We start from the raw sequence: 15403 nt of genomic DNA, 5'->3' as shown, positions 1-15403 counted from the left end.
TGTTATTCATTTTGTCATATAAATGCCAAATTTGTTGAAAAATATATTGACATTGTGGGAAGATTATTTTTTGGTTGATAATTGTTCTACACAAAAATGAGATGATAGCAAAAATGTATCTTTCATGTTTTGAAGAAGCCACAAACGAACAGTTTGCATCGTATAGGTCTGGATAATGCTGCCAAATAATAGCAATCGGTGATTATATAACAGTACTGAGATAAAGACGAACTTTTTATTTTTTTAACATCGAGAAACGAGAATCTTCTTGGGTCGTCAAGCTTAGCTACTGTTATAAACTCCGGTCCGGTGGATAGCGCTAGTGCGCTTGAATGCTGGTTGCAAAAGCGCTATTCAAGTCAGACAAGAAGAAGAAGGAGTCCACTAAACCGGCGTTTGTCGCCACCTAGCGTCTGTCGCAAGGAGCCGTCTTCACCTTTCAATCAAACACACACTCACGCACGCACACACACACACACGCACACGCACACACAGGTTTGTGTGTGGGGAAACACTTTCACTCAAGGCCGATGTCCAAACTCAAGCCCGCCTTCTACTTCCTCGTCCGAAATTCAGCGCTGTCGAACTCCAAACAACAACCAATACTGGCAGTTGTTCGGAATGTTCTCCTTCCTTCGACCAGGTGAGTTGTGCTTTCTGATGCTTGTAACTTTCCCTTTTTGCTCTCTTTCCCCCTCCTGAAGAAAATTCACTCGATAACAAACTAGACCAGAGAGGAATCAATTTTCGGTTGACTACGCGTAAACCTTCGTTCATTTTAAATTGCGTTCTTTTGTGCTCAAGGGCAATATTTGATTTTAAACTTTCAAGGTGTAGGTAAGATATGTGATATAGATTATGTTAATACGGAGTAATTTGATTTTTAAATGTTTGTAATTAATTTAAATATTAGCCACTAACCAACTATTTCAAAACATTTTGTACAGTATATATTTTTTTGAATAATACAATTAATTGCAAAGGGTGTGCATTAAACCAGCGATTATCCAGGGTGCAGAGATCATTTGGGATGTCCACCTGTTGCCAGTCATGCAAGTGCAACTATTCAACATTTCACACGAACCAAATTTGTCAAGTGAGTTCATCATGATTTCATTATTCATATTTTTGGGACATTTTTTATTGGTGATGTGCTGTGACATTTTTCAAATGTAAAATGGATGCCTTGGCTCATTAAAGGTTGGGAAACACGGCATTAAACTATAATTTAATGCAATACATGAATACTAATTAAAAAAAAAAATGATTTAGCATATATTAGGTTTGCAGTTAACTAAATGCATCAAATATTCCATGACTTTTGATCATGTGAGCCAGATTAAAGAATGAGGGCACATATATTGCCCATCAGTCAAGTCACAACATATAATTTCATGTTTTTAGGACAACCTGCAAAAACAATGCATGATGTTATAGGTCAGGGGTGGCCAACCTACGTCGTGTGGACTACACATGGAACATGTCATGTTACCAACAACAAAAAAACTCTGAGCGTTTTGTATGAATAGCCGTTCTTTTGAGTGATAAAAGTGCTGTGAGTGAGAAAAGTGCTGTGAGTAGCGCGCTAATTAGCATTAGCGAGCCAGACTGGAGTAGATCATGACGATTCTTACTTTGCACATCTATAAATTGAAGCAGTATTAATTGTCAATCGATTCATTTTGAATCAATTATCATTCTGAATCGAAAATCGACTCTGAATTGAATCGCAGGCAGAAAAAAACCCAAAAAAAACAAAATCGGAATCAAATCGAATCGTAAGAGTCAAAGATTCCCACCCCTAGCGTAGAATGTCGCTTTTGTTGCATCACTTATGCAGCCTTTTCTATGTGTGTGTGTGCGCATGTGCCTTTGTCTTTGCTACCTTGTGGGGCCCATACACGCGTGTTTTTCCAACTTTAACTACCATTGTGTATTCGTAATTTATACACTGATCAGACGGCGCATGCTGTCGGCCCAACGCTGTCCGACTCCCGACGCCGGATTAGGTGGATTCGAGTTTAGGTTTGAATTGGGTTATGGTTGAGGTTAGTGTAAGGATTGGGGGTAGGCAATCTTTTTTGATGGTTAGGGGAAGAGGCTAGGAAATGCATCAAGTCAATGAGATGTCCCCACGATGATACAAAGACAAGTGTGTGTGTGTTTTGTGCTGTTGTTAATAAGTATTGGTCTTTGTGCTTGCAGCCAGGACGAGGGACCCCTTACCTGAGAACGTACACATCTCCTCTCTGCCCCCGAGCGTTCCCACCGAAGATGAGCCACAAGACGCCGACAGGCAAGGTGGCTAATTTGTCAACATCATCTTAACAGGGTCACATATTCATGACGGTCGCTGATTGCGTGAAGTTGACTTGTCACCTGTCCACGCCGAAATTGGGACTTCCGTTTTCGACCCAATTCAATTTAATTTGACCTTAAAGGCGTTACGATGGGAAAACCCGAAGACGTCAGTAAAAGCAATGGAGGACAAACATGAAAAATCTTTTTTTTTTTTTAATTTTTATTAAATTTCTAAATAATATTAAAATGATTTTACATTCCCTCTTGATTTATTAGAATGAGAAAAACTAAAATTATTTTATTCCCTCAGCTGTTAAGATTTGTAGCCTTGTTTAACCCTCCTGCTATGTTTTGGGTCAAATTAACCCATTTAAAAGTTAAAATAAATGATAAAAGTACTTTTTCGGTATGTATAATCAGCATAATTTAATAATAAAAATGTTTTATGCATTTTTAAATGTTTTAAAAAAAAAAACTTTTATTGTTTATTTTTTACATTTTGTTATTTAAAAAAAAAAAAATCTGAAGCATGACCTGTAAGAGGAAGTATTGATTGGAATTTTTAGTGACTGAGTTATTATGAGATTGAACTAAATGTGTATTAACATTTTTAAAATTTCAGAAAACTTTGTATAGTTAATTAGGTTCAACCTGTCATTTTGACCCAGGGATGTCATTGCTATTCCAGAGGTTAAAAAAAAAAAAAAAAGTATGGAAAGAGTGCAAAGAAGTATAGTCTTTGTTCATTACCAGGATTACAAACAAAAATAATAATAATAATAATAATTTAAAACGTTTTTTTTTTTAACCCCCTCACATGTCACAACTTCCTAACTGTCGTGTTAAGATCATGTCATTGTGAAAAGCAGACTAAACTCAGCCATAGATGCAGTAGATGCAGGGGGGTTTGGGGGGCTTTGGGTGCTTTGATATGTGGGTAGTCATTATGCATGTTTGTGTGTGTGTGTGTGAGACAATTCAGAGGGTGGCGTCCATGGGAAGAAGGTTGTGATCCAGACCAGGCACACACACCAGGGCGCCTTCCTCCACAGACACAACTATGGAGCCGCTTCTGGTACTCATTTGGAGGAGCGGGTTCCCGTCCCCCAAAATGACACCCAGGTAATCCACAGAGATTTGGGATGAATGACACAGCTGTCGTGTCGGGGATTAGATTTACAGGATGGTTCGTTTTGTACAACAAATTAGGTGTAAAGAGCGCACAAAACACAAATGAATGATATAAATATGATTCATGGATGGTTGAGAAAGCAAATTAACTCATTCACTGCCATTAACGGCTATAGATGTCAAAAATTCATTTGAACTATTTCTATTAGTTTAACTTTTTACCACTTTTATTAACAAGAGAATGAAAACCTAGAAAAAAATTATTGTACATTTAGAACAAATATAACATTTGTGATTAATCGTGAGTTAACTAGTGAAGTCATGCAATAAATTAAGAAAAATTGTAATCGCCTGACCCCCTAATTTTTAATAATCTTTTCTTCTTATTTTTATTTTTTGTTCTTAATCTTTTCTTTTCTCTTTTTTTTAATAAAAGATCATAAAAAATTAGGGTTGTCAGGTGATTTTTTTCCCCATAATAATTAATCGCATGATTTCACTAGTTAACTCACAATTAATCACAAATTTTATATCTGTTCGAAATGTACAATAAAAAAATTCTAGGTTTTCAAACTCTTGTTAACAAAAATGGGGGGGGGAAATGTTAAACTAATAGAAATAGTTCCAATAAATTTTTGACGTCTATAGCCGTCAATGGCAGTGAATGAGTTAAAGAATGGGTAAGTTAGCAGACATCGCATGTCAAGTTGTGCTCCATTTGCTTACCCAGACGTCACAAATTGTTTTATTTCTAATCTCTAAATGAGCATTTTGTCATGTCTGTATGTTACATATTGTTCTCATTATCATCATAATTTGGGGCTGTTTAGAAAAGTGTAATTGCTCTCAACTGCAGACGATCTTTAGTCTGCGGAAGTTGTGGGCCTACACCGGGCCGGGCTTCCTGATGAGCATCGCCTATCTGGACCCGGGAAACATCGAGTCGGACCTGCAGTCTGGAGCAAAGGCTGGTTTTAAGGTACAGATCTTCTTTTTGAAACTGGCAAGAGACTCAAAGTGATCTTGTTTTATTTGCACGTCAGTAAAAGGCAGCAGTGAGACGGACTGGATTTCTGCTGTCTTTCACGCTTTGTCCTCTTGCTCCGTACATACCATTCTAGCATTTCTTCCTAAATAGGAAAATGCCTCAGTTTTGTTGAACTCTGACCTTGTGGAGTTGACTTATTAAGAGCTTTGTCTTTGGTGAGTGACCAAACTTTGCTTCCATACTAAAATGGCTGCTTCAGACCAAAATGGCTGACTTTCTGTGATTTTTTTTTTTCTTTCCGGCAGACTTTTTTGTGGGTCTTATGATAAACATGTCTAAGAAATTCCTTGGCTACAGGGGTTGAATCAAAAGAAAAAAAAAATGGACTCCCAAGCCAGTTTTTGTGGGTCAATGATAACAATTTTGGACACGTTGTCTTGCTGTCAGCTTCTCTGGGTGTTGCTGGGGGCCACCGTCATGGGCCTGCTGCTGCAGAGACTGTCGGCCCGGCTGGGCGTCGTCACCGGGCTGCACCTGGCCCAAGTCTGCCACCATCACTACCGCACCGTGAGTGACCTCATAACATCTCAGCTTCAAACGACAACAGAGGCATTTTTCACCATCATCATCTCATCTCCGCAATTGAATGCTTTTAAAGTGTGCGTGTGTGTTTGTGTCGTAACTGACCTCGTGCTATTTAAAAAAAGAAAGAAATGGGCGTGTAATTGCATACATATACCACCAGATGGCAGCAAATCGCTTGAAAGCATAGTGGATCGTAAAGCATCCATGCACTGAACATGAATGGCCAACAACTGTTTTTAGTTGAATTATTTGACACAAACAAACCACTGTCACATGTGGCTAATATCTACATAAATAATACTAGCTAGCATCCTAGTATAAATAACACGCTAGCACAAACTGACCTAACATCACATATAGGCAAACAAATATTTAACATAAACATTACAAGTCAATAAACTTCCCTTTTGCCATGCCATTTACACACAGGCAAATTGAGATCAGGTTCCTAAAGAAAAAAATTGTCAATATGCGAGTTTGCAAATACCAAATTGAGAGTATGTGAGACAGCATAGTATGTAAAAGCCTGTGTGTATATTTATGATCATTTCTGTGTTTTCCGCAGGTTCCCCGCATCATCCTGTGGTTGATGGTGGAGTTGGCCATCATCGGCTCCGACATGCAGGAGGTGATTGGCTGCGCTATTGCCTTCAGCCTCCTCTCTTCCGGCAGGTGCGAACTTGACTCGAACATTTCTTGACCGATTCCAGTCGTTTAAATTTGACATTTTTTTTAAATGCATTTTCAAAAAAAACACATTATTTTTATTTTTATTTTTATTTTTATTTTTATTTTTATTTTTATTTTTATTTTTATTTTTATTTTTATTTTTATTTTTATTTTTATTTTTATTTTATTTTTTATTAAATGGAATGGACTGCTATTTAAATACAGCTTTTTTAGCTATTACAAGTCCTACTACTATACTACTACTACTATTGCTAAGTACTACATACATGCGTCTTTCCACCTCGCAAGAGTCAGCAGTCCCATTCAAAATTTCCGCGGGAATTTTTCTAGTTCTCAAATGCTGTCTTAGCGCTCTCGTTGTTACAACCGCCGACAGGATTCCTTTGTGGGGTGGCGTCCTTATCACCATTATCGACACATTCGCCTTCCTCTTTTTGGACAAGTACGGTAAGTCAGATTTGTTACCAAAATAGGCAGAAAAACATGCAGCTGGAACAAAAATGGTCTCCGGTCGTCATGCAGGACTCAGGAAGTTGGAAGCCTTCTTCGGTGTGCTCATCACTATTATGGCCATCACGTTTGGATATGAGGTACAAACATTTATCTGCTTACATTTTGCTTTTGGGTTTGTTTGACAGCAGATAAATAAGTTAACTTTTTTTTTTTTTGCGACATTATTTTACTCTACAATATCTAGAATTTATAATGTCCCTAAAGATGAAATAGCGAATACCTGGCGCAATGCATCTTGCTAATTAAGGCAAGGCAGCTTTATTTATTTACAAAAGGGAAGGTAAATGTACATGTAAAGGAAAAATACAATATTTTAAGGCAAAATAATTTTAAGACATTAAAAAAAAAAAGTATATTGTATCTTTTACAGTACATTATACTGTATGTGCAGCCTCGAAAGCTGCCATTCAGGCTCACCATGCAGTCTGGCCATATACAAGACCCGACAAGGCCGCTATCACCAACTACCAATCAGAGGAAAGCTGCTTTCCATATTCAAATGAAGAAGAACAGTGACCACTCAGAGCAAATCTTATTTACATATCATTTACCATCAACTAGCTTAGAAGGGGAAAAGGACATCAAAAATTATAAAAAAAAAAAATTCTAAAAAGTGTGGCCTGGATCTTTAACTCTTTGACTGCCAGACGTTTTCAGAAACGGGATGTCGCCAGTGCCAGCCGATTTAAGCATTTTGGCTGATCTTTCAAGGTCCACAGAAAATTTTGTGTTTGGACTATGGAAACACACATACTACCAAATGAAAGATTGGACTCTCATCTTTCATCAGAAAAAAAGTTTGTTTCTACCTTATTCCGTTCTTCAGTAATCAACAATAGAAAATGGTTAGTTTCACCTCTGTTTTGAAACAAACGTCTTTTAACGTCTTTGGCACTCCTCCATAGGATTTTACTAAACGTTATTTAGCGTTTTTGGCAGTCAAAGAGTTAGAACTCATTTGCTCCCAAAAACATATAAAAACATTCTATTTTAAATATTGCCAGGGTCTCAACAACGTATTTATACGTTTTTTTTAATGTTTTTTTTCCTAGCTAGCTTTGATGCAGCCTCTGACCTTGAAGAGGTCGCTTAAACTAATGGTAGTTATTACAAAAAAAAAAGGCCAGCAGGTGGCAGCAGATAGTATGAGTTCAAGCAGGGCCATGTTGCAAAAAAGCTCTTTCCTCCAGTGTTTTAAACTGATTTGTTAATAATGATGAAACTTTGCTATATTCTCATGCTAATTGCTGCAAAAACGGGAACAGATCCAAATATACTTTTTTCCTTATGAAAGAAGAGACTCTAATCTTTCTTTTGGTAGGTTCCATGTTTTTATAGCAATAGAACACAATATTCTGTAGAGTCTTGCAAAATCCAGTAAAATAGCCGGGAGCGAAGGGGACTGCTTAAGTCATAGGTGTCAAACTCCGGTCCTGCAGGTTTTGGATGTTTCCGTTCTCCAACACAGCTGATATATGATCAGCTCATCAGCAAGCTCTCTACACAAGCCTGATAACGATCCTGCTGATTGGAATCGGCTTGTGTTGGAAGAGGGAAACCTCCAAAACCTTGAGGACCGGAGTTTGACACCAATGGCTTCTTATGTTATATAGAGTGCTATTTTTCCTTTTTTTTAATTTTATTTTTTTAATTCGTTTTTCATTTTGGTGTGTGTGTGTGGGGGGGGGGGGTTAATGGATTGATAGCATTTTCATTGATTTCAACAAGGAAGGATGCTTTAAGAGTTAAGTGTTTTGAGTTACAAGCGTGTATCTCAAGGTACAACTGTACTATACTTGGGCAGTAATTCTTTCACATGCATCCCCACTCACTACACTTTGAGAAGAAAGTATTGTAGATGATGGAGTCAAGTCAAAGCAACGTTGACTCGATTTTGCACGGACTGCTGACGTGATGAGTGATCCGACACGTCTCTTTCGTCCTCGTCTCCGCCAGTACGCGATGGTGCGACCAGACCAAAGCCAGCTGCTGATGGGGATGTTCGTGCCGTATTGCCAAGGCTGCGGCGCCGTCCAGCTAGGTCAGGCGGTGGGCATCGTGGGAGCCGTCATCATGCCCCACAACATTTACCTCCACTCCGCTCTGGTCAAGGTGACGCCCTGCTCTCGTTTCCCGTGATGCTGCAGCGACCAACCAGCGGGTGCTCACAAATGTCCTTTTCAGTCTCGAGAGGTGGACCGGACAAACAAGAAGCAGATCAGTGAGGCCAACAAGTACTTCTTCATCGAGTCCTGCATAGCCTTGTTGGTGTCCTTCATCATTAACGTGTTTGTGGTGGCTGTCTTCGCCGAGGCCTTCTACGAGCGCACAAACGTAGAAGTGGTGAGTTTCTCGTCTGTGTTTGCACTTTGGCTGGCTTCTTTGCTTCAGTTGTTTGGCATTTTCATTGCAGAACAGTGTCTGCAACCGAACGGGAAGTCCTCACTCGCACCTGTTTCCTCTCAACAACCACACTCTAGAAGTGGACATCTACAAAGGGGTACACATTTTCATTTCCCACATATTCACAACATATGTACGGAGGAGACATGAAAGAGACATTGGGCTTTCCTTTTTTTTTTTTTTTTTTTTAACAATTTAAAACCAAAAGGTTTAGGGCGTTCTTCAGTCAAATTACATTCAATTCAGTCAAACCCTTCGTACAGTATCGAATAAATCATTCCGTTTTGAGGGTGGCACTTCTGTCTCATGCAAATACAAAGTACAGCTTTTATTACCCTGACAAATGAAAAGCACTGCATTCAGGCTCGTAAAGCGGGGCCAGATGAGGTCAAGGTGCTGTTGTATCCTTGGCATCCAACACCTTACGCAAGACTCTGGATCTTATCTAAATTGTTCAACATAACATAATTGACAAGACATAACAAGAATTTGTCATGATTTAATGCTTCAATTCAAGCAGAGGTGGCAAATCCAGGTCCAGAAAGTAAAAAACCTGCCACAGTTTGGCTTTAGCCATTGGTGCTAGCTAGCTAGCTAGCCAACTCCCTAGTAGGGAAACGAGCACCATGGGAGCTAGCTAGAGAGCTAGCTAGCTAGCTCCTGGGGCTAAAGCCAAACTGGCAGGTTTTATATTTTCTGGACTGGATTTGCCACCTCTGAATTCAAGTAACTGTAAACAGTGCTGCTGCTTTTGGTGTGCTCACCTTGGCCACCGGGTGGCAGTATAAAACAGCCACGCACTCTGGCCACTTAGACACAAACAAAGATGAGTCACCCTCAGTAAATTACAGTAATATGAATTGTTCTTTGCAGAGGAACAATAATATAAACCTGTGAGTTTTGCAGTATCGTCTGTATATGTATATATATATATATATATATATATATCTATCTATGTATTACTCTACCGTTTTGTTCAAAAAGCCATTGTAAAGGGTTGTAAAATTGCAACTATCAATTCTAACCGTAAATGTTATTTTCTATTATATATTAGCATTGAGCTAGTGGACTTTTAAGCAAAGTTGTGTGATTGTTTGAAATGTACATAATGTGTAACTCTTAAATTCATGTTTAGATTGACACTTAACTTGAGTCAGGAGTGACGTGAAACAGCGTGAGGTTTTTTTTTGTATTCAGGGAGTTGTCCTGGGTTGTTTCTTTGGGCCGGCGGCCCTCTACATCTGGGCCATCGGCATCCTAGCAGCCGGTCAGAGCTCCACCATGACGGGAACGTACTCGGGCCAATTCGTCATGGAGGTGGGTGCCGAGCGTGTTGTGATATGAATCAATGTGTTTTTTGGCACACTTGTGAACGACGGCGTGTTTGAATCCCGCAGGGCTTCTTGAACTTGCGCTGGTCTCGCTTCGCTCGGGTGGCGCTGACCCGCTCCCTGGCCATTGCGCCCACGCTGTTGGTTGCCGTCTTTCAGGATGTGCAGCATCTGACTGGCTTGAACGACTTCCTCAACGTGCTGCAAAGCATGCAGGTCTCTCATCGAGCATCTTCTAGCTTGTGATAGGAGTCGACCAGGTTTTGTTTTGATTGCATACACTATTCCCAAAAAGTTGGGGATATTAGGCTTTGGGGTGAATACTCACCATGCATACCACCGCACCACACACTCTCCCTTCCAGTATTATTATTATGGGACTGCTGAAAGCAGCACATATTACTCTCCACCCTAGAAAATCCCCAAAAATGCGGCCTGTACCGTAGATCGCACCGGGACAAATGAGGTATCAAACGATGCGGCTCGATCTGACTCGGTGCGGCATTACTTTTCTAGGAATTCTGAGTTACCATGGCGACGCAATTCCCAAAAAACTCCCATAGGAAATGAATGGAGAAAGGGGGAACAAATTACAGATCAAGCACCTTTTTCCAAGACACGCTGCGCGCGCATACGTTATCCGACCGATATGAATTTTAGCTCATTTTGTAGCAATTTTTCCCATCTTTAGCTCAGTGTCGAAATTTATTTTAAGGAATGAAAGCTCTCCCCCCCCTGTGCGGGTTCAAAGACAGTGAGTGAAATAGCCTTCTATTACACTCTGTGGAGCAATTAGGCTTTGAGTGGCGGGAACCAAAAAAATATATTTCCAAAAGTCAGAAGTTTCACTTCAACTCGTCACCATGGCCACAATCTTTGCTCACTAGACATCAAATTCTCACAATTTGTAGTAACAGGTCTCTTCTTTCAGACAAACTAACTTTTATTTGGCTAAGGTGTCATTTAGTACCTTTATTTTCACTTTAAGCGAGGAGAAGTCGGACTAACTCGCCTATCTTTTCCATGTTAAATTCGCCTCCTTTTTCCTCTTCAATTCGGATAAATCATAAGTTTTCAACCTGCTCTCATTTGGTCATTTTTCATCCGATTAAAAAAGTGAGAATATGTTCGCGTTCCCCAAACCCTTGCCGTTCTAACGAGCCATTTCTTGAATCTGCATCTTAAACCGTTAAGTCGTGAGAGGCTTTTGTTCGAGGTGTGCGTCTCTCATACAATATCAATGGAATGTGGGTGCGTGACGTCTCCAAGTCAAATGTGTGTGCGTGAATTTGCATTTTTCTTAAAGGGACAGTAAGATACTTTTAGTTGATGTTGATTGTGGTTAACTTCCACATTTCTTGACTGATTCCAGTCGTTTAAATTTTAAACTGTTCAGCTCATTTACAAGAGTCAGCAGTCCCATTCAAAATTTCCGCGGGAATTTTTCTAGTTAAACTTTTTATTCCCAAAATCTGCACTACTTTAGGTTTGGTTTTCATATTTAAACAGGAAGTGGTAATTTACATGAATTTTGCAGAGGTGGGCACTCCAATGGATTTTAGCGGTCTGTCATTCGTTATTCATCAACAGCCGAGCTACCCTTCCGTCATCGTCAATCTGTCATTATTTCAAGCCAAATCAAACTGTAATCATCACCTTGTCAATCCGTCATCGTTACTTTAACCACGCTTCCGTCATTGTTGTATCACAGTTTCTGTTAATTTCACATGTCTGTCAGTCCGTCACTCTGTCATCATTATGTTGTTATGTTTTCAAAATAAGCAAACTTTATTAGACGACGAGCTCAAATTAAGTTTTAAAATTGGGATTTTGTTACATTTCACAGTTTTGGCCGAGTTTGTCTTATTTTCTTAGCTTATTGGCAGAAGTGCAAGATGGCTGCCCTCTGCCTTCAGCCGCGAGAGCTGACTGTCAATCCATTTTATTATTGGATTGTATTGTAGAAGTAATCAGGTGGCGAGCTCGCAACAAACTTTTTAATGGGAACAAAGAGAGAAAATATTTTTAATGAGAGAAAAAATGACTGTCCCCCACCCACCACCCTCCAATATCCTTACTCATGTTGCCTTCACAGCCTCTCAATTGGCTGGCGACCAGTCCTGGTCAGCTGAAATCCTAAGGAGGACAAGCGTGACAGAAAAAGGGACGGATGGATTAAACGAAAAACATTTACAATTGTGTTTGGACCTCCCCAAGGACAAATAGCTTAAATCGAGTCTTTTTGTGTGTCACAGCTTCCGTTCGCCCTCATCCCCATCCTAACGTTCACCAGTTTGCCGTCTCTCATGAAGGACTTTGCCAATGGATTGTGAGTCCGCCGCCCCAATCAACATCCGATGCCACCCCACTTGCCGACCCGCATTGTTCCCGCAGGTTGTTAAAGATCTGGGGCGGCCTGCTCGTCTTGACGGTGTGTGCCATCAACGTGTACTTTGTGGTGCTTTATGTGACCTCGCTCGGCAGTGTGTGGCTCTACGTGCTGGCCGCCTTCCTCTCCGTTGCATATTTGACCTTTGTGGGATACTTGGTAAGTAACATTCACCACTACAGTACTCCTTTTAGAAATACAAATACTTTTTTTGTTGTTGAAAATTCAGTCCTTGAAGCAAATGTCACTTAGCAAAGGAAGCCAATTAGGCAATGCCAGGTTAGGATGTCACAAAGGAAGTCTGCCATATTGGTTTCAAGCAGACATTTTAGCTTTTCCACTAAATCACAGAAAGTACAATTAATGTGTTGCCATTCATACAACAGAATAGTAGCAAAGTGTTGACCTACTCAAGCCAACATTTCACACTGACAATCAAACTGGTCCCACCATTAAGACATTTGTAACTGCTGCGCCCCCAACTGGTAGAAATGCAAACTGCAAAGACTCCTCATTTAAAAACCCAAGGGCGTTATTTGTCCATTTTCTGGCTTTTTTCTGTTTTTCATCAAAGAAAAAACATTTGAAAAAAATACACTAGGGACCTGACATTTTACCAGGATTGTTTAAAAAGGTAAAAGTTCAAAATGGCACCATGCTGTAATTTATAATTATTACCAAACAGGAAGGAGAGATTCACACAAAGTTGTTGTAATAATGCCCGATTTTGTCTCATTGACTCTCATTATAAATCACAGTTTTTAATATGCTGTAAACCTGATGTGTTATCATGCATTTTCCGTGATTACTGATGCAATCGCTTCTTTGACGAGTCATAAACATGAAAATAGAGGAATTTGTGTGTTTAGAGTGTTAACACAAAAATCCACTAGGTGGCGCCAAAGGCTAATAAATGAATACAAAATGCATGCATAAAAAAATTATATTGTTATGACTTATTTGAGCCTCTAACTATGTCATATGAAGTATTCAAATTATTCTTTTATTTTATATATATATACACCATAGTTAGTCTTGCTATTAGCATAATACTGCTATTATTGTCCATAGGGGGCATTAAAAAAAGAAATACAAATAAAAACTATATGTGTAGATAGGTCTGATGCCACTGAACATTTTGAGTGGTTGAAAGTGGAAAAAAATATTCATAAATGACTAAGTTATCACACTTCAAAGGAAATGCCAGATTTTGGCAAAAATTACAAGAATTTAATCAAACTATAATAACGCCCAGGGGTTAAAATGAGCTTATGTATGACTGATCTTCACTTGAATTGTTTGTGTTGTTGTTTGCAGGCGTGGTTGTGCCTAATTGCTGTGGGGGTGCCCTGCCTAGACCCGAGTGGCCGCAGAGGGAACGACGCCAGCGTCCTTATTGAGCCGCAGCCGGAGTTTGAGTCCTGAATGGCGTAACATGCTTGAGCAGGTCGAAGGTCGCCTCACAGGGGATGATGATGCGTTGTAAGTTGGAGTGTTTGAACTGAATTCATAAACAAGTGTTCAGTGGTGGCGAGCAACACCGTCATAAAAGTCCGAATACAGTCCAGTGCAGTTACTGTACTTGAGTAGATTTTTCAGATTGTCCTTCACTATATCATGGTTCACTCACTGCAGGTTCAGTGCATTGAAGATTTTTTTTTTTTAATTGTGCAGTACTCAACTGCATATCTCTGGTAAACATTATTAGCTAACCACCACGAGTTAGAACAAATTGTCCATAGCCAAGGCAACTGTATTTCTGCCGCACATTTCAACCCCAAAGCAACTCAATGTGCTTGCAATTCATTTTGCAAAGTTGCCACATGAGAAAGTGGAACGCTTGCTGAGGAGTCTAAGGTGACCAGATTTTCAAAATTAAAAACCCGGGGCAATATATAATACAGTATACACAATAAATTTCACCAAATATCATCGCTAGTCAATCTTTGTAAACCGGGGGCGGTGGGGTGCGAAAGACAGCCGTCATGCGCATCAATCGCTAATGCTAAAAGCTATCTTGGTTGATTGTTTAACGGCGCAAAACAGGTCAATACACTCTCTAATTTCCAACCTTTTTCTCTGTTTCGACGACTATTGGAAGCTGGCTGTGCTGTTCATCTCGCGCATTGTAACATTGGAAACATACCGCTAGAAAGCTCAGCTGCGGCTGGCGACTACAATGGATAGTAGGACTACATTTCCCATGATTCTTTTATATGTAAACAGTCAGTACAGTACTAGTTATGGCCACCGCCTGCTATGTAAGTCCGTCCTGCTTCCGATTTGATGCGGATGCTAATGAGAACGCAAACGTGAATTTGGAAGTAAATAGAAAGCAATTTAACAGGTCATTTTCTTATAATTTGGTTTATTGTATGAATCGCTATGACAACTGCGTCATTGACACATTACACATAGCAAAAAATGAAACGCCGGGACGGGACCTGCGTGATAGCGGGGTGGCAAAATCTGTCGGTGACGTGAGACCCAAGGCTCAAAATGGGACTGTCCGCGGCCAACGCGGGGACGTCTGCTCATCCTAAAGTCAAACCACAACGCTAACCTCAGCTTTGATCCATATCATTTTTGAATGTATTGAGAGAAAGCATATTATCTTGCTTCAATGAAATGCTAAGTATGTAGATATGATGGAGAGTGTGAAATACACATTTTAAACAAAACTATAAGCGATCATTAGCTCTTTGACTGCCAGACGTTTTCAGAAAAGGGATGCCGTGGGTGCCAGCCGATTTTAAGCATTTTGACTGATCTTTCAAGGTCCACAGAAAATTATGTGTTTGGACTATGGAAACACACATACTACCAAATGAAAGATTGGACTGTCATCTTTCATCAGAAAAAAAAGTTTGTTTCTACCTTATTCCGTTTTTGAGTAATCAACAATAGAAAATGGTTAGTTTCACCTGTTTTGAAAAAAACGTCTTTTAACGTCTTTGGCACTCCTCCATAGGATTTTACTTAACGTTTTTGGCAGTCAAAGAGTTAGCAGCACATTCAAAATTCTGACGTTTATTTTGTGCACCAACCGCCCACGTATAATAGCTGTTCCTA

At 39.7% G+C, this 15403-nt stretch overlaps 1 protein-coding gene across 5 annotated transcripts; it reads left to right on the top strand.

Moving 5' to 3' along the window:
* Window positions 1-470: 470 nt before the first annotated feature.
* Window positions 471-13885, top strand: LOC144055655 (natural resistance-associated macrophage protein 2-like). Of its 5 annotated transcripts, none has more exons than XM_077571868.1 (16): window positions 471-643; window positions 2206-2301; window positions 3284-3423; window positions 4289-4411; window positions 4868-4987; window positions 5571-5677; window positions 6072-6142; window positions 6218-6285; window positions 8165-8320; window positions 8393-8551; window positions 8622-8708; window positions 9809-9928; window positions 10009-10158; window positions 12198-12271; window positions 12337-12490; window positions 13649-13885. In XM_077571868.1, the coding sequence occupies exons 1-16, from the start codon at window positions 622-624 to the stop codon at window positions 13754-13756; spliced, it is 1755 nt and encodes a 584-aa protein (XP_077427994.1). In that variant the 5' UTR covers window positions 471-621; the 3' UTR covers window positions 13757-13885. The 5 variants fall into 5 exon arrangements, with proteins under 5 accessions (XP_077427994.1, XP_077427977.1, XP_077427967.1 ...); XM_077571851.1 differs by having other exon boundaries at window positions 3275-3423; XM_077571841.1 differs by lacking the exon at window positions 471-643 and adding an exon at window positions 1007-1096.
* Window positions 13886-15403: the final 1518 nt, after the last annotated feature.

Source organism: Vanacampus margaritifer, chromosome 1 (genome assembly GCF_051991255.1).
Source record: "Vanacampus margaritifer isolate UIUO_Vmar chromosome 1, RoL_Vmar_1.0, whole genome shotgun sequence".
In the NCBI taxonomy this organism is placed as follows: Eukaryota; Metazoa; Chordata; class Actinopteri; order Syngnathiformes; family Syngnathidae; genus Vanacampus; species Vanacampus margaritifer.
Note: the sequence above shows the minus strand (reverse complement) of the source record. Positions and strands in the feature narration are given on the sequence as shown.